Source organism: Leucoraja erinacea, chromosome 37, assembly GCF_028641065.1.
Source record: "Leucoraja erinacea ecotype New England chromosome 37, Leri_hhj_1, whole genome shotgun sequence".
Lineage (NCBI taxonomy): Eukaryota > Metazoa > Chordata > Chondrichthyes > Rajiformes > Rajidae > Leucoraja > Leucoraja erinaceus.
Window position 1 is genome coordinate 4,256,679 of NC_073413.1, and position 18,059 is coordinate 4,274,737.

At 48.8% G+C, this 18,059-nt stretch overlaps 1 protein-coding gene across 1 annotated transcript in view; it reads left to right on the plus strand.

Moving 5' to 3' along the window:
- The window catches only part of LOC129713798 (GRB2-related adaptor protein 2-like), a 56,147-nt gene extending 40,845 nt beyond the window's left edge, over window positions 1-15,302 (plus strand). Inside the window, exons 3-6 of the mRNA XM_055663104.1 lie at window positions 4,159-4,278; window positions 6,232-6,400; window positions 11,034-11,672; window positions 13,087-15,302. Coding sequence (XP_055519079.1) covers window positions 4,159-4,278; window positions 6,232-6,400; window positions 11,034-11,672; window positions 13,087-13,266 — 1,108 coding nt within the window. The 3' untranslated portion in view covers window positions 13,267-15,302. The remainder of the gene's footprint in view (window positions 1-4,158; window positions 4,279-6,231; window positions 6,401-11,033; window positions 11,673-13,086) is intronic.
- Window positions 15,303-18,059: the final 2,757 nt, after the last annotated feature.

Consider the following 18,059-nt stretch of genomic DNA (forward strand, 5'->3'; position numbering starts at 1 on the left):
GAGTGGTGAATCTGTGGAATTCTCTGCCACAGAAGGTAGTGGAGGCCACAGTTCATTGGCTATATTTAAGAGGGAGTTAGATGTGGCCCTTGTGGCTAAAGGGATCAGGGGGTATGGAGAGAAGGCAGGTACAGGATACTGAGTTGGATGATCAGCCATGATCATATCAAATGGCGGTGCAGGCTCGAAGGGCCGAATGGCCTACTCCTGCACCTATTTTCTATGTTTCTAAGTTGGTCTCCATTTATTGACTTCTAGGAAGCATATGGTGCAACAACATCGTAAAACAACAACTGTTTCAGGTCTGGGTGAAGGATGGTTAAGAATATAAATACTTATCTCCCATCTTCTACACTTTCTCTCTCTCCTTTCTTCTTTTTTTACTTCTCTCCCTCACTCTCTCTCTCTTTTTGGTTTGTTTTCCTCACACACTACACGTCACATGTTTTTTTCTGCTCTCTATTTGCCTAGTCTCTTTTTCTCTCTCTCACTTAAAAAATAAAATAAAAACTGAAACTGTACATAGAATGTAACGTGCCAACATATATTTGGCGCCTGAACGAAGGTGCCACTGTATTGTACAAATAAAAAAATCAATCAATCAATAAATAGATGGATAAATAAATAGATAAATAAATCAATAGAAAATAATTTCACTGAGTACTTACATAGAAGAAACGAAAAATTGTTTCTCATCAGTTCCTGTCAGTGCAGTTAATAAAAACAGAATAAATACATACAACTTTCAATTTGACATACCTAAAATAGGCTTAAATTGAGCTGAAAACAGACAGTCAGACCGAACAGTGACTTTACCTTGGGTACACAAAAATGCTGGAGAAACTCAGCGGGTGCAGCAGCATCTATGGAGCGAAGGAAATAGGTGACGTTTCGGGCCGAAACCCTTCTTCAGACTCTACCTTGACAGGAGTCTAGCTGTCAAAGTTTGTGCGGGGTTAGATGTATGGGTGTATGATGTATGGGGAGGGGACACAGTCCGTTAACCAGTCTTATTGCCTGTGGGAAGAAGCTGTTCTGCAGCAGATGCTCCTGTACCTCTTCCCAGATGGCAGAATGGAGAAGATGTGGTGTGATGGGTGATATGTGACCCTTAATGTCAGGGTCGTAGGTTCGAGACCCATATTCGCTTCAGGGGCGGCACGGTGGCCCAGCGTTAGCGTTGCTGCCTCGCAATGCCAGAGTCCCGGGTGCGACCCTGGCCTCAGGCGCCCTCTGCACAGTTACTCCAGTGTGTACGTTCTTCCCGTGACCTGCGTGGGTTTTCCCACAATCCAAACACCTACAAGTTTGTAGGTCAATTGTCCCGAGTGCGTAGGATAGTGTCAGTGTACGGGGTGATCGCTGGTCAGCGTGGACAGTCAGTTAGCCAAAGGCCCTGTTTCCGCACATTATCTCCAAAGTCTAAAGTAAAGCACCTCATATTAGCTCACAACCAAACGGTATCAACTGTGAATTCTCCAATTTTAGGCAACCTCCCACACAGGAACTCAACAGGTTAAGCAGCACCTTAGTTTAGAAGTAGACACAAAGAACTGGTTTATACCAAAGATAGTCACAAAGTGCTGGAGTAACTCAGCAGGTTACTGTAGTATCTCTAAATAATCTGGATGGGTGACAATTTTGGGCGGAACCCTCTTTCTTCAGTCTAAATAGACAATAGACAATAGACAATAGATCAGTCTGAAGAAGGGTTTCGGCCCGAAACGTCGCCTATTTCCATAGATGCTGCTGCACCCGCTGAGTTTCTCCAGCACTTTTATCTACAATAGACAATAGACAATAGGTGCAGGAGTAGGCCATTCAGCCCTTCGAGCCAGCTCCGCCATTCAATGTGATCATGGCTGATCATCCCCAATCAGTGCCCCGTTCCTGCCTTCTCCCCATATCCCCTGACTCTGCTATTTAAAGATATCTAGCCCTCTCTTGAAAGCATCCAGAGAACCGGCCTCCACCGCCCTCTGAGGCAGAGAATTCCACAGACTCACCATTCTCTGGGTGGAAAAAGTTTTTCCTCATCTCAGTCCTAAATGGCCGACCCCTTATTCTTAAACTGTGTGGCCCCTGGTTCTGGACTCCCCCAACATCGGGAACATGTTTCCTGCCTCTCATCCTTTAAACTCCGGAGTGTACAAGCCCAGCCGCTCCATTCTCTCAGCATCGAATCCTTCCAAACTCCAGCGAGCTCAGTCAAACGCTAATCGCATGTTAACCAACTAATTCCTGGGAACTCTCTGGGTGAAAAAGTTTTCCCTAATCTCAGTCCAAAATGGCCGACCCGAAACGTCACCTATCCACGTTCTCCAGAGATGCTGCTTGACTCGCTGAGTTACTCCAGCACTTTGTGTCCTTTTGTGTAAACCAGCATCTGCAGTTCCTTGTTTCTATATTCTCCCTCTAAACCTTTCCTATCCATGCACCTGCCCAAATGCCTTTTGAAATGTTGTTCCAGTACCTGCCTCATCTACCTCCTCTAGCAGCTCGTTCCATACACCCTCGGTGTGAAGAAGCTGCCATTAAGGTTCCCATTAAATATGTACCCTCTCATCTTAATCCTATGTCCCTTGGTTTTTGATTCCTCAACCCTGGGTAAAAGACTCTGTGCGTTTACCTAGCTATCAGATTGAGTCCCTCCAGCAGTTTATCTTTTGCTCAGGGAACTGGATAAATACTTAGGGAGAAATAAACGTTCTGAAGCTGTGGGGAATGAGTCAAAGTGTAAGACTAACTGAAGGAAAGACACAAAGTGCTGGAGTGACTCACTCAGCAGGTTAGGCACCAACTCTGGAGAACGTGGATAGGTGACGTTTGGGTCAGGACCTTTCTTCAGACTAATCGAAGGGTCTCATTAAGAAAATCCCAGCAGGAATAACATGGACTGGAAGTTCTTGTTCATGAGACACAGGAGCAGAATTAGGGCCATTTGGCTCATTGAGTCTACTCTACTCCACCATTCAATCAGGGCTGATCTGTTCTTCCCTCTCAACACCATTCTCCTGCCATCTCCCCGTAACTCCTGACGCCCGTACTAATCAAAAACCTGTCAACCTCTGTTTTAAAAATACCCAATGACGTCCTCCACAGCCGTCTATGGCAATGAATTCCACAGATTCACCACCCTCTGACTAAATAAATCCCTCCTCATCTCCTTTCGAAAGGTATGTCCCTTCATTCTGAGGCTGTGCCCTCTAGTCCCAGACTCTCCCACTGGTGGAAACATCCTCCCTATCTAGGCATTTCACTATTCAGTAAGTTTCAATGAGGTCCCCCCTCCTCTCATTCTTCTAATCTCCAGAGTACAGGCCCAGTGCCGTCAAACGCTCAGCTTATGTTAACCCTGGGAACATTCCTGTAAACATTCCTGGGAACATGCCTGGGATCATTCTTGTAAACCTCATCTAGATCCTTTCCAGAGCCAGCACATCCTTCCTCAGATATGGTGCCCAAAACTGCTCACAATGCTCCAATTGAGGCCTGACCAGCGCCTTATTGAGCCTCAGCATTACTTCCCTGTTTTTTTGTAGGCTAGCCCTCTTGAAATGAATGTTAGCATTGCGTTTGCCTACTCTACTACCGATTCGACTTGCAAATTAACACATTGGGAATCCTGCACCAGCACTCCCAAGTCCCTTTGTACCTCTGATTTCTGGATTCTCACCCCATTTAGAAAAGTCTACACCTTTAATCCTACTACCAAAATGCATGACTCCACGCTTTGCTCCACTATATTCCATCAGCCACCTCTCTACCCACTCTCCCAACCCGTCCAAGTCCTTCTGCAGAGCCCCTGCTTTCTCTGCATTACCTGCCCCTCCACCTATTCTCGTATCATCCGCAAACTTGGCCACAAAGCCTTCAATCTCCTCGTCCACATCATTAATATACTGCTGTAGGAAGGAACTGCAGATGCTGGTTTAAACCGTAGACACAAAATGCTGGAGTAACTCAGCGGGACAGGAATGGGTGACGTTTTAGATCGAGACCCTTCTTCATATACTGTGCTGTACAACTGTGCAATCCTCATCCACCAGGGGAGACAATGGAGTTGCTGGTTTGTGGTGGAGTTGAACAGTCATCGGGGATGTGGGGAACTTTCATCTGAATGCGTGAAGCCATCTTAACACTGTTTTCTCAAACCAGCTGGTACCACGCTGGGATCGCACGGAATGAAGCGGAGTGCATTCTTTTGGAGCAAGATGTCGGAGCGTTTCTCATCAGGGCCAGTCAGAGTGCCAAGAACGAGTTCTCCATCTCGGTCAGGTAGGTTGCCTGGTCTCTGGGGCCAAAAGAACTCAACTCCTGCGGGGACTCAAACCCTGAACCTTTGAATGGTTCCACTAGAAGTCCAATGCTCTACCCATTAGGCCACAGAGCCACCTTCATACCACAATTGGACCCCTCGACCAACAAGCCCACTGCTCAAATGTTGAAGGGGGTGCCTGGATTTGAACCGGCACCTCTCGATCTGCAGTCAAATGTTCTACCACTAAGCTATAGTCTTGACATTGCCTTGAGACATGGATCTTATAGTAACCTCGGCTTGTTTTACTCAGCCATGCTTTAATGGAACCAACCCCAATGGCAAGAGGCAGCTGTGAGGTTATCCACTTTGGTAGCAAAAACAGGAAGGCAGATTACTATCTAAATGGTGTCAAGTTGGGAAAAGTACAACGGGATCAGGGGGTCCTTGTACATCAGTCTATGAAAGTAAGCATGCAGGTACAGCAGGCAGTGAAGAAAGCGAATGGCATGTTGGCCTTTATGACAAGAGGAATCGAATATAGGAGCAAAGAGGTCCTTCTGCAGTTGTACTAGTGAGGCCACAGCTGGGGTATTGTGTGCAGTTTTGGTCCCCTAATTTGAGACATTAGGAGGACATTCTTGCTATTGAGGGAGTGCAGCGTAGGTTTGCAAGGTTAATTCCCGGGATGGCGGGACTGTCATATGCTGAGAGAATGGAGTGGCTGGGCTTGTACACTCTGGAGTTTAGAAGGTTGCAACATAGTGAATGGTTGTACCATCGAGTGTTGTGCTCATGAGAGACTCCAACCTCTGTTCCCTCACGTTGCCCCGTGTTTTTCCCAGACACGGGAAAGGTTCTCAATCTTCGGCGGCTCCAGAGTTCCGGGCGTCACTGTTCCGGGCGCAGCGGTAGAGTTGGCGCCTTACAGCGCCAGAGCCTTTGGCTACGGGTGCTTGTCTGTACGGAGTTTGTATGTTCTGACCTGCGTGGGTTTTCTCCGGGGTCTCCCGTTTCCTCCCACACTCCAAAGACATACAGGTTTGTAAGTCTATGAAAGAACTGCAGATGCTGGTTTAAATCGAAGGTCTGAAGAAGGGTCTCGAACCGAAACGTCACCCATTCCTTCTCTCCAGAGATGCTGCCTGTCCCGCTGAGTTACTCCAGCACTTTGTGACTACCTTTGATTTAAACCAGCATCTGCAGTTCTTTCCTACACAGGCTTGTAAGTTAATTGTAGTTTAAGAATAAGGGGCAAGCCATTTAGAACGGAGACGAGGAAACACTTTTTCTCACGGGGAGTTGTGAGTCTGTGGAATTCTCTGCCTCAGAGGGCGGTGGAGGCCGGTTCTCTGGATTCTTTCAAGAGAGAGCTAGATAGGGCTCTTAAAGTTAGCGGAGTCAGGGGATATGGGGGGGAAGGCAGGAACGGGGTACTGATTGGGGATGATCAGCCATGATCACATTGAATGGCAGTGCTGGCTCGAAGGGCCAAATGGCCTACTCCTGCACCTATTGTCTATAAATTGTCCCTAGTGTGCGTGGGATAGTGTTAAGGTGCGGGGATCGCTGATCGGCGATGTACTCGGTGTTTCTGAGCGTTAGAGGGAGTTAGATGTGGCCCTTGTGGCTAAGGGGATCAGGGGGTATGGAGAGAAGGCAGGTACGGGATACTGAGTTGGATGATCAGCCGTGATCATATTGAATGGCGGTGCAGGCTCGAAGGGCCGAATGGCCTACTCCTGCACCTAATTTCTATGTTATCTCTAAACTAAACTAAACTAAACTAAAGTTCTGGAATTCTAAACACATCCTTGTAAAGTAGATAGAGTGATACAGCGTGGAAACAGGCCCTTTGGCCCAACTTGCCCACACCGACCAACATGTCCCATCTACACTGGTCCCACCTGCCTGCGTTTGGCCCGTATCCCTCTAAACATGTCCTATCCTTACCTCCCTTCTGTTTTGCACAGGCACCAGGACGACGTCCAACATTTTAAGGTCCTGCGGGATGGCAAGGGTCACTACTTTCTGTGGTCGGAGAAGTTTGAGTCCCTGAATAAACTGGTGGAATATTACAAAGTCAGCTCCATCTCCAAGACCACGCAGATCTACCTGAGGGACGAGAAGAAGGAAACAAAGGTGAATAAAGGAGTGGTTTGTGGTTCCCTGTGGAATTTGGAGGCACTAAGTTCATGTTGATCGGGAGTGGAATTAGGCCATTCGGCCCATCAAGTCCACTCCGCCATTCAATCATGCCTGATCTAACTATCCCTCTCCCGCTAATTAGCAGTTGCAAATGTGACAAATAAAGTTTCAGTGAACCGTTAACGTTCAGGAATTAAAGTTCAGGGATCAGGCTTGTAGTTACGGCAGGTGCAAAGGGTGAAACAAGTTGTGAAGCTGCCGAACTAGCCAAACCTGCTCTGTTGCATTCAAATTAGCTCCGAGCAAATATTGTCTTTAAGCACGGTTGCGTTGCTCACCTGTGCTGCGTCAGTGCTTTTGCAGCGGTAGAGTTGCTACCTTACAGCGCTTGCAGCGCCAGAGACCCGGGTTCGATCCCGACCACGGGTGCTGTCTGTGCGGAGTTTGTACGTTCTCCCCGTCACCTGCGTGGCTTTTCTCTGAGGTCTTAAGTATCCTCCCACACATGCAGGTTTTTGAGGTTAATTGGCTATCGTCCCTAGTGCGTGCTGATCGTGTCAGTGTGCGGGGATCGCTGGTCGGTGCGGATTCGGTGGGCTCAGAGGCCTGTTTCCGCGCTGTTTCACCAATGACTGAATGCCCCAACATGGGGTCTTGGGTGCAGGTTGCGGGATGTGAGTGCGAGGGAAGGGTTTGGTGTAACATAGACAGCAGGAGCACGTTAGAGTCATAGAGAGATGCAACAGAAGCACTTTGACCCACGGAGACCACACTGCCCATCGGAACACTACCCTGGACACTAGAGACAATTTACAGAAGCCAATTAACCGGCAAACCTGTACGTTTTTGGAATGTGGGAGGAATGCTGCCTGACCCGCTGAGTTAAGACGGTTTTTTAGGCGACTGCCAGGGACTAGTTTTAATGGAAATCACCTACGACAACCTACGACAGCAAAAATTGTCGTCATTGTTGCCGAACAGATTTCAACATGTTGAAACTGTTGTGGCTTTCACCTGTAGTCACCCAAAAAATCGCCTAAGTGGGACAGGGCCATTACACCACCACTGTGTCTATTTTTTATAAACTAGCATCTGTAGTTCCTTGTTTCTACACTACACTAATCCATTTAATTCTCCCCACATTCCCATCGTCTCCCCTCCGGATTCTATCACTCACCAGGGACATTTTCCAAAGTCCAATTAACCTACTTTGGGATGTGGGAGGAAACCGGAGCACCTGGAGGAACCCACGTGGTCAAAGTGGGAACGTGCAAATTCCACACACAGGGAGCAGGTTGGGATTGTACCCGGGTCTCTGGAGCTGTGAGTTCACCGACTCTACAAGGTAATAACAGTGTGGACCAAGGCACCCTAACAGCACCTATGGTTGGTCTCCTCTCGACCCTTGTAGTCCGTGCCGAACACATAATCTCCCCTAGTCCCATATACCTGCGCTCAGACCATAACCCTCCATTCCCTTCCCATCCATATAACTATCCAATTTAGTTTTAAATGATAAAAACGAACCTGCCTCCACCACCTTCACTGGAAGCTCATTCCACACAGCTACCACTCTCTCTGACTGAAGAAGTTCCCAAAAGTAATGTTCCACCTGCCCTAAACTTTTAAAAAAAAAATCCAATGGCACCTCTCCCCTGCATGTGCAGCTTGTTTGAAAGGTTCAGTGTCTCCTGTCTTGAAAAGCTTTTTTCCACGTCAGTCTGTCTATCCCTCTCATGTCAATTTAAAAAGCCTCTTCATTTTCCCCCCTGCTTGGGGGTGGCTGGGGAGGGGGGGGGGGGGGGGGGGGGGACCTTTCTCTGTAAAAAAGTTGCTGAAACCAAGGCAACATTCTGAAATCTAGTAAAGGTACCCTAGAAGGACAAAGCGAAATCTCTACCGAAATGGAAAAGATCTCGGAGGTTGAGCGTCCTGGACTGGGCGTGGCAATGAACACACTGTTTGTGTGGCACGTACATTAAATGAATCCATAAGATTGGACCTCGCGAGCATCGGTATTATTGGAATGCGAAAATCTGAAATAACCGAAAATAAGGAGCGCCGGACAGGCAAGTGATTCGGAACAGCCCCAGAGTTTTATAGATATCAGATTCAATTTTAATTGTAATTGCCAGGTTACAGTAAAAGGAAAACGAAATGCATTTAGCATCTCCCTGGAAGAGCGACATAGCAAATGATTTGAATAAATAATAATAAGTGTCCGGGGGGAACGGGGTGGTGATTGGCAGTCACCGAGGTACGTTGTTGAGTAGAGTGACAGCCGCCGGGAAGAAGCTGTTCCTCGACCTGCTGGTTCAGCAACGGAGAGACCTGTAGCGCCTCCCGGATGGTAGGAGGGTAAACAGCCCATGGTTGGGGTGAGAGCAGTCCTTGGCGATGCTGAGCGCCCTCCGCAGACAACGCTTGCTTTGGACAGACTCAATGGAGGGGAGCGAGGAAAACGGTGATGCGTTGGGCAATTTTCACCACCCTCTGCAATGCCTTCCGGTCGGAGACATAACGCCACTTGTATGGTAAAAGAAATAGCTGGAAAGAGTGCAGAGAAGATTTACGAGGTGGTTGCCGGAACTCGAGGGCCTGAGCTGTAGGGAGAGGTTGAGCAGTCTGTACTGAAGGCGTGCCTCACTGACAGAGGGGCAGTACTGAGAGCGTGCCTCACTGACGGAGGGGTGGAGCAGTCCTGCAGGGGGCTCGGGAGGCCCCATCCACGGGTGAACATCAGGAACATCAGGGGAAGATGACTGACTTTGTTACCTTCCCACACAGTGAGACACTTTTCGATTCTGCTGTGTGGGGATGTTTTATGTTGGACTCTATTGTGTGTTGTGTTCTTTATTTTACTGTATGCAAAAACAAATTTCAGACCTCGGTCTGGCAATTAAGTGCCATCGTATCGTATCGTATCGTCATATGCTGTCATATGCTGAGAGAATGGAGCAGCTGGGCTTGTACACTCTGGAGTTTAGAAGGATGAGAGGGGATCTCATTGAAACATATAAGATTGTTAAGGGCTTGGACACGCTAGAGGCAGGAAACATGTTCCCGATGTTGGGGGAGTCCAGAACCAGGGGCCACAGTTTAAGAATAAGGGGTAAGCCATTTAGAACGGAGACGAGGAAACACTTTTTCTCACAGAGAGTGGTGAGTCTATGGAATTCTCTGCCTCAGAGGGCGGTGAAGGCCGGATCTCTGGATGCTTTCAAGAGAGAGCTAGATAGATAGATAGATAGATAAAATCTTTATTTGCCACACGATCAGGGTTGGTAGTATTTGGGATAGGGCTCTTAAAAATAGCGGAGTCAGGGGATATGGGGAGAAGGCAGGAAAGTGGTACTGATTGGGGATGATCAGCCATGATCACATCGAATGGTGGTGCTGGCTCGAGGGGCCGAATGGCCTACTCCTGCACCTATTGTCTATTGTCAATTGTCTATTGTATACTCAGGGAATCAGAGACTGGAGGGAGAATGAGGCAGTGGAAATGTGATTTTTATTATTATCAAAACTAAATGTATAAAATTATTTGCAATCATATTTACACAACAATAACAAAACATCCACCACCATAATACAAGATTGCCAAGTGTTCCTTACTAATGAATATCAAATTACTATATTACAATCCTGATCCAGGATACAGTCAATGCCCCGTGGTGCCCAGCGGTCCCGCAACCCCGCTATGTGTTCTTTTTCAAGGGACACCCGGGCACAGACATAACCCCGGAGAAGGGGCAGGCAGTCGACTCGGGCAGAGCCAACCATCGTCTGCCTGGTGCCGTGACTCGCGGATGGCCGGCTTGGCCAGGCACGGGAGCAAACCAACCAGGACCATAGACAATAGACAATAGGTGCAGGAGTAGGCCATTCGGCCTTTCGAGCCAGCACCGCCATTCAATGTGATCATGGCTGATCATCCCCAATCAGTACCCTGTTCCTGCCTTCTCCCCATATCCCCTGATTCCGCTATTTTTAAGAGCCCTATAGACAATAGACAATAGACAGGACATCCACTGAAGATAGACACAAAATGCTGGAGTGACTCAGTGGGACAGGAAACATCTTTGGAGGGAAGGAATGGGTGACGGGTCAGGGGAGAAGGAAACTAGAGATATGGAAGAGCACAGAGAGCATGTAAGGTGTGAAAAGGACAGATCAAAGCAGATAATGACGGAGGAAATGTAAAAAGGATCATTCTTGGCTGAGGGGAAGGTGACACCGAGGCAAACAAACAGTAAAATTAATCAGGATGGCAGTGAAACCAGTCGGAGAACTCGAGAGGGGGAGAGACAGAGAGAGAGGAAAAGCAAGGGTTATTTCAAGTTACAGGAATCAAAATGCCTCGTTGTCACTTTCCCCTCAGCCCATTCCTTCTCTCCAGAGATGCTACCCCCTGCCCCGCTGAGTTACTGCAGCATGTTCTGTGTCCATCTTCAGTGTAAACCAGCAACTGCAGTCCCTTCCTATGCAGGGCATCCTCCGACCTACCCACTCCCCTACCTACGCGCGAGGCGTCTGGAACTGCGTATTTCTCACCGTTTCCACGGTACGTTTAACTCGTGTCAAGCCAATAAGTTAAACTTTTGAAGAACTTGTCTTTATTTTACAGGGAGGCCACATCCCCCTTGAACCACGGACGGCGGGCGCTCGGATGCAGGACTACCGAAACCCTGAACCCCAAATGCCGGATCCACGGATGCCGGGCTCCCGAATGTTAGCCCCCCGAATGATGGATTCTGGAATTCCCGATTCCCGAAAGCTGGATTCCCGAATGCTGGATTACCGAATGCCGGATCCCCGAATGCCCGATCCCCGAATCCCGGAACCCCGAATGCTGGTTCCCCGGATGATGGATTTGGGAATGCCGGATTTGGGAATGCCGGATCCCCGCATGGCGAGCCTGAGAATGCCGGACCCTCGGCCGGATTCCCGGATTCTAAACCCTCGCCTGGCGGATTCCCGGACGCCGGTCCCTCGGATTCTGGAATCCCGGGCTTCCGATTGCCGGATGCCGAACCCTCGGATGCTGGAATCCCGGGCTCCGGATTGCCGGTTGCCAGAGCCGCGGATGCCGGCCTCGCTGGGTCTCGGCGGCCATTCCAATGAGGCCTCCGTCCGGAGAGGAGGCATGCCACAGCCGTCCTTCGGTGAGGTTTCGCCTCGGTTCCGGCAGTCCTGTAGCCCGCAGCCGCCTTTCCAGGAGGGTCCACCGGTGGCCAGGAAGGTCAATGACTGCCCACCCATGCAGGTAAGTCCAGCCGGAGGCCGTGCATCAAATCCCCATTAGAGTCGCACAGCACGGAAACACACACACCCCACGGCCCAACTCACACATGCTAACCAACATGCCCCATCTACACCAGTCCCACCTGCCCACCTATGGCCCATATCCCTCTAAACCAGCCCTGTCCATGTACCGGCCCAAATGTTACAGTCATACAATCTTAGAGTCAAATAGCTTGGACACAGGCCCTTTGGCCCAACCTGCCCAGACCAACCAACATTCTGCATCTACACTAGTCCCACACCCCTCTAAACTTGTCCGATCCATGTGTGTGTCCAAATGTCCTAAATGTTGTTATAGAACCTGCCTCAATTACATCCCCTTCAGCTCGTTCCATAAACCCACCATGAGAAACTGTGTGAAAAAAGTTGCCCCTCTGGCTGCGGTTAAATCTTTCCCCTCTCACCTTAAACCTATGCCCTCTGGTTCTTTAGTTTCAGTTTAAGTTTTGGTTTTTGACATCGAGCGTGGAAACAGGCCCTTCATCCCACACACTAGCAATATCCTACATTCGGGACAAGTTACAGAGGGCCTACATAAATAAGTCTCCATCGCACCGTTTACAATGCCTTAAACACCATCGATGATGTGGGGAAACTTCCTGACACAGACGTCCGTAATGGTGTGGAACTCCCTGCCTGAAATGGATAGGGCGAGGAATTTCCAAAGGAGATTTAAGTAGATATTGAAGGAAAGTGGGCAAAGAGAGGGCACAGGGGTGTGGGGAAAGAAAGGGCACAGGGCAGTGGGCAAAGAGAGGGCACAGGGCAGTGGGTGAAGGGAGGACACAGGGCAGTGGGCAAAGGGAGGGCACAGGGCAGTGGACAAAGAGAGGGCACAGGGCTGTGGGCAAAGAGAGGACACAGGAGTGTGGGCAAAGAGAGGGCACAGGGCTGTGGGCAAAGAGAGGGCACAGGGGTGTGGGGAAAGAGAGGGCACAGGGCAGTGGGCAAAGAGAGGGCACAGGGGTGTGGGCTAGGAGAGGGCACAGGGCAGTGGGCTGTGGGGAAAGAGAGGGCACAGGACTGTGGGCAAAGAGAGGGCACAGGGCTGTGGGCAGAGAGGGCACAGGGGTGTAGGTTAAGAGAGGGCACAGGGGTATGGGTTAAGAGAGGGCACAGGGGTGTAGGTTAAGAGAGGGCACAGGGCTGTGGGCAAAGAGAGGGCACAGAGCTGTGGGTTAAGAGAGAGCACAGGGGTGTAGGTTAAGAGAGGGCACAGGACTGTGGGCAAAGAGAGGGCAGAGCAAAGAGGGGGACCCAGCCACCAGCACGGTGGGGGATGGGGGGCGGGGGGGGGGTTGCAGGAAACCTAGAGCGTTGGTCCCTGCGACATCATAACCGCCTCTCCCTCTCCCTCTCCCTCTCCCCCTCCGCAGAAGGCCAGGCGTGTCCGCGCCATGTTCGATTTCGCAGCCGAGGCTGACGACGAGCTGGAGTTCAAGAGTGGCGAGATTATCGAGGTCCTGGACACCACGGACCCCTCGTGGTGGAAGGGCAGCCTGCGGGGGCGGCTCGGCCTCTTCCCCAGTAACTATGTGTCGTCCATCAACCGGTGACATCCCGCCTGCCTCTGTCCGGAGCGTCGGCCTTTCCTCTCCCTTCCCGCAAAACAGCGGCCAATAAACTATTTGCCTTCTCGTGAACTTTCTAAATCGTTGTGGTGTGTGATGTCCCTGGATCATAGAACCGATTTAGTTCATTGTCACGTGTACCGAGTTAAGTCAAGTCAAGTCAAGTTTATTTGTCACATACACATACGAGATGTGCAGTGAAATGAAAGTGGCAATGCTCGCGGACTTTTGTGCAAAAGACAAACAACAAAACAACCAAACAAATTATAAACACAATCATAACACACATATTCTTTTACATAATAAATAATAGAAGGAAAACCGTTCTGTAGAGTTAGTCCCTGGTGAGATAGGCGTTTACAGTCCGAATTGCCTCTGGGAAGAAACTCCTTCTCAACCTCTCCGTTCTCACTGCATGGCAACGGAGACGTTTGCCTGACCGTAGCAGCTGGAACAGTCCGTTGCAGGGGTGGAAGGGGTCTCTCATGATTTTGTTTGCTCTGGAGTTGCACCTCCTGTTGTATAGTTCCTGCAGGGGGGTGAATGAAGTTCCCATAGTGCGTTCGGCCGAACGCACTACTCTCTGCAGAGCCTTCTTGTCCTTGGCAGAGCAATTCCCAAACCAGATGTTAGTCATAAGGGATAGGGGTAGAATTAGGCCATTTGGCCCATCACGTCTATTCAACCATGGCTGATCTATCGCCCCCTCCTAACCCCATTCTCCTCATCCGTACTAATCAAGAATCCATCCACTCCTGCCTTAAATATATCCACCGACTTGGCCTCCACGGCCTTCAGTTGCAAAGAACTCCATTGATTCACCACCACCCTCTGACTTTTGTTGCGTGCTATCCAGTCAGCGGAAAGACAATACATGATTACAATCGGGCCGTTTACAGTGTTTAGATACGTGAGCAGGGAATAACGTTTAGTGCAAGGTGAAGCCGGCAAAGTCCGATCAAGGATAGTCCGGACGAATAGACAGAACCAGTTCCCATTGAGAATTCCCTTGCTTAACTGATCTTTATTTGAACCTGGGAATCCTGACCAGTCACTCAGTCCCACCAAGCTTGGAGGTTAGTACGTTCATAAGATATAGGAGCAGGATTAGGCCATTCGACCCATCGAGTCTACTCCGTCATTCAATCATGGCTGATCTATCTTTCCCTCCCATTCTCCTGTCTTCCCCCCCAATAACACTTGACACCCTCATCATCTGCAAATTTGCTAATGTTACTTTGAATCCCTTCATCCAAATCATCTATGTATATAGTAAATAGCTGCAGTCCCAGCACCGAGCCTTGCGGTACCCCACTAGTCACTGCCTGCCATTCTGAAAGGGACCCGTTAATCCCTACTCTTTGTTTCCTGTCTACCAACCAATTTTCTATCCATGTCAGCACTCTACCCCCAATACCATGTGCTCTAATTTTGCCCACTAATCTCCTATGTGGGACCTTATCAAATGCTTTCTGAAAGTCCAGGTACACTACATCCACTACTACTGGCTCTCCCTTGTCCATTTTCCTAGTTACATCCTCAAACATTTCCAGCAGATTAGTCAAGCGTGATTTCCCCTTCGTAAATCCATGCTGACTCGGACCAATCCTGTTACTGCTATCCAAATGTGCGGCTATTTCATCTTTTATAATTGACTCCAGCATCTTCCCCACCACCGATGTCAGGCTAACTGGTCTATAATTCCCTGTTTTCTCTCTCCCGCCTATCTTAAAAAGTGGGATAACATTAGCTATCCTCCAATCCACAGGAACTGATCCTGAGCCCATAGAACATTGGAAAATTATCACCAATGCATCCACAATTTCTAGAGCCACATCCTTAAGTATCCTGCTCGTTTCCATGATGTATCTCTAAATTAAACCAAGTTTGTCACTCAATGGCCTTTCCACAATAAACTTCCATGAAGCCAAGTTGAGCCAAGTTGAGTTTATTGCCATGTGGGCAAGTACGTTGAGGCCCTGGTACAATGGAGAGACATTTGCACCATTATATAAGGCCTTTAGCTCTTTGATGGAGAATCCAAGCCCACTGTCCCAAATCCTTCTCACTCTCCACCCACATCTAACAGTGAAAATGAAAGTGGCAATGCTCGCGGTGTAGTAAGAAATCAAACACAATCATAACACATAATGGGGCGATCACGGTGCGCAGCGGTAGAGTTGCTGCCTCTCCAGCACTGGAGGCAACGGGGAGTTGCACCTGACCTGTTGTATAGTTCCTGCAGGGGGGGGCGAGTGAAGTTCCCATAGTGCGTTCGGCCGAACGCACTACTCTCTGCAGAGCCTTCTTGTCCTTGGCAGAGCAATTCCCAAACCAGATGGTAATGTTCCCAGACAAGATGATTTCCACCGCCGCTGCATAGAAGCACTGGAGGATCCTCGGTGACACTCTGAATTTCCTCAATTGCCTGAGGTGGTAAAGGCGCTGCCTTGCCTTACTCACGAGTGCTGAGGCATGTGATGCCCATGTCATATCCTCGGAGATGTAGAGCGATTGCCCTGCAAAACCTCTGCAGCCAACCTCGATGGGCATACACCTTGCCTTCCAGCCCTGCTTGCGGCAGTCTATGACCAGCTCTTCATACTTGGCCACCTTCCTCTCGTGGGCCTCCTCCAGACGGTCCTCCCATGGCACTGTCAGCATAATCAAGTCAAGTCCAGAGAGTTTATTGTGATATGTCAATGTGCTTCGCATCAGCATAACAGAATATAGTGGCATGAATACAGAACATATCAGTGTGTTCGTACTCCATTATATAAATATATACACACATCAATAAATAAGCAGATAAAGTGCAAATAAACAGATAATGGTCTATTAGTGTTCAGAGATTTGTTTCAGTTGAGTTTAATAGCCTGATGGCCGTGGGGAAGGAGATATTTCTGAACCTGGACGTTGCAGTCTTCAGGCTCCTGTACCTTCTACAACTAGTGTGAATGGGAGATCGCTGGTCGGCGTGGACTCGGTGGGCCGATGGGCCTGTTTCTGTGCTGGATCCTTCAATCCTTCTTTCAACATATCAGATGAGCTTTTTTTGTGAAGTGACACTGCCTGACCTGGTAAATTTTGACAGCGTTTCCCGGTTATATTTTAAAATTCATAGCAAATTGATAAGTTAATCAAATAATTAGTCAGCAGACTAAGTGGTTCAAACAACTCCAACGCCACATGCAAATAAACAAAAAGGTGAAGTGTTTGGTCTGATTCAGCAGCAAAAAGATTAGTGGTTTGTTAAGACTTTTTTTCATTCCCTGGGGAGGTTTATACCAAACTTAAAAGATTTGGTTAAAAAAAAACCCGACAAATGCTGAGCTGGTAAGGCAGCATCCTCAAAGAATGAAACAGGTGCAATGTTTGGGCAAAACTCAGCGGGTGAGTCAGCATCTATGGAGCGAAGGAAATAGGCAACGTTTCGGGTCGAGATCCTTCTTCAGACGTCGCCTATTTCCTTCGCTCCATCGATGCTGCCTCACCCGCTGAGTTTCTCCAGCATTTTTATCCACCTTCGATTTTCCAGCATCTGCAGTTCCTTCTTAAACATAATGTTTGGGCGATAACCCTTTCATTCTCTCTGGCTGCCTGACCTGCTAAACATTGCCAACACTTGCTATTTGTTTAGCAGTGATCAGTGTTAGAGGAAGGATGTTGTCAAGCTGGAAAAGGTGCAGAGAAGATTTTAGAAACATAGAAAATAGGTGCAGGATTAGGCCATTCGGCCCTACGAGTCTGCACCGCCATTCAATATGATCATGGCTGATCATCCAACTCAGTATCCTGTACCTGCCTTCTCTCCATACCTCCTGATCCCATTAGCCACAAGGACCACATCTAACTCCCTCTTAAATATAGTCAATGAACTGTGGCCTCAACTACCTCCTGCGGGAGAGAATTCCAGGGATTCACCACTCTCTGCGTGAAAAATGTTTTCCTCATCTCGGTCCTAAAAGATTTCCCCCCTATCCTTAAATTGTGACCCCTTGTTCTGGATTCCCCAACATCGGGAACAATCTTCCTGCATCTAGCCTGTCCAATCCCTTAAGAATTTTGTAAGTTTCTATAAGATCCCCCCTCAATCTTCTAAATTCTAGCGAGTACAAACCAAGTCTATCCAGTCTTTCTTCATATGAAAGTCCTGACATCCCAGGAATCATTTTTTACGAGGATGTTGCCGGGACTCAAGGGCCTGAGCTTCAGGGAGACGTTTCGCAGGCAGGGACTTTATTCCTTAGAGCGCAGGAGGATGAGGGATGATCTCAACATCGTGAGAGGTGTTGTTCGGGTAAATTTCCCCAGAGTAGTCAATAAACAATAGACAATAGACAATAGGTGCAGGAGTAGGCCATTCGGCCCTTCGAGCCAGCACCGCCATTCAATGTGATCATGGCTGATCATCCCCAATCAGTACCCTGTTGCTGCCTTCTCCCCATATCCCCTGACTCCGCTATCTTTAAGAGCCCTATCGAGCTCTCTCTTGAAAGCCTATAGAGAACCTGCCTCCACCGCCCTCTGAGGCAGAGAATTCCACAGACTCACCACTCTCTGTGAGAAAAAGTGTTTCCTGGTCTCCGTTCTAAATGACTTACTCCTTATTCTTCAACTGTGTGGCCCCTGGTTCTGGACTCCCCCAACATCGGGAACATGTTTCCTGCCTCTAGCGTGTCCAAGCCCTTGATAATCGTATATGTTTCAATAGTGGAGCGTCACAACGGCTGGGAAGGCGGATGAAGGCTGCGGCAGAAAAGGGTCTCCGGTCGTCT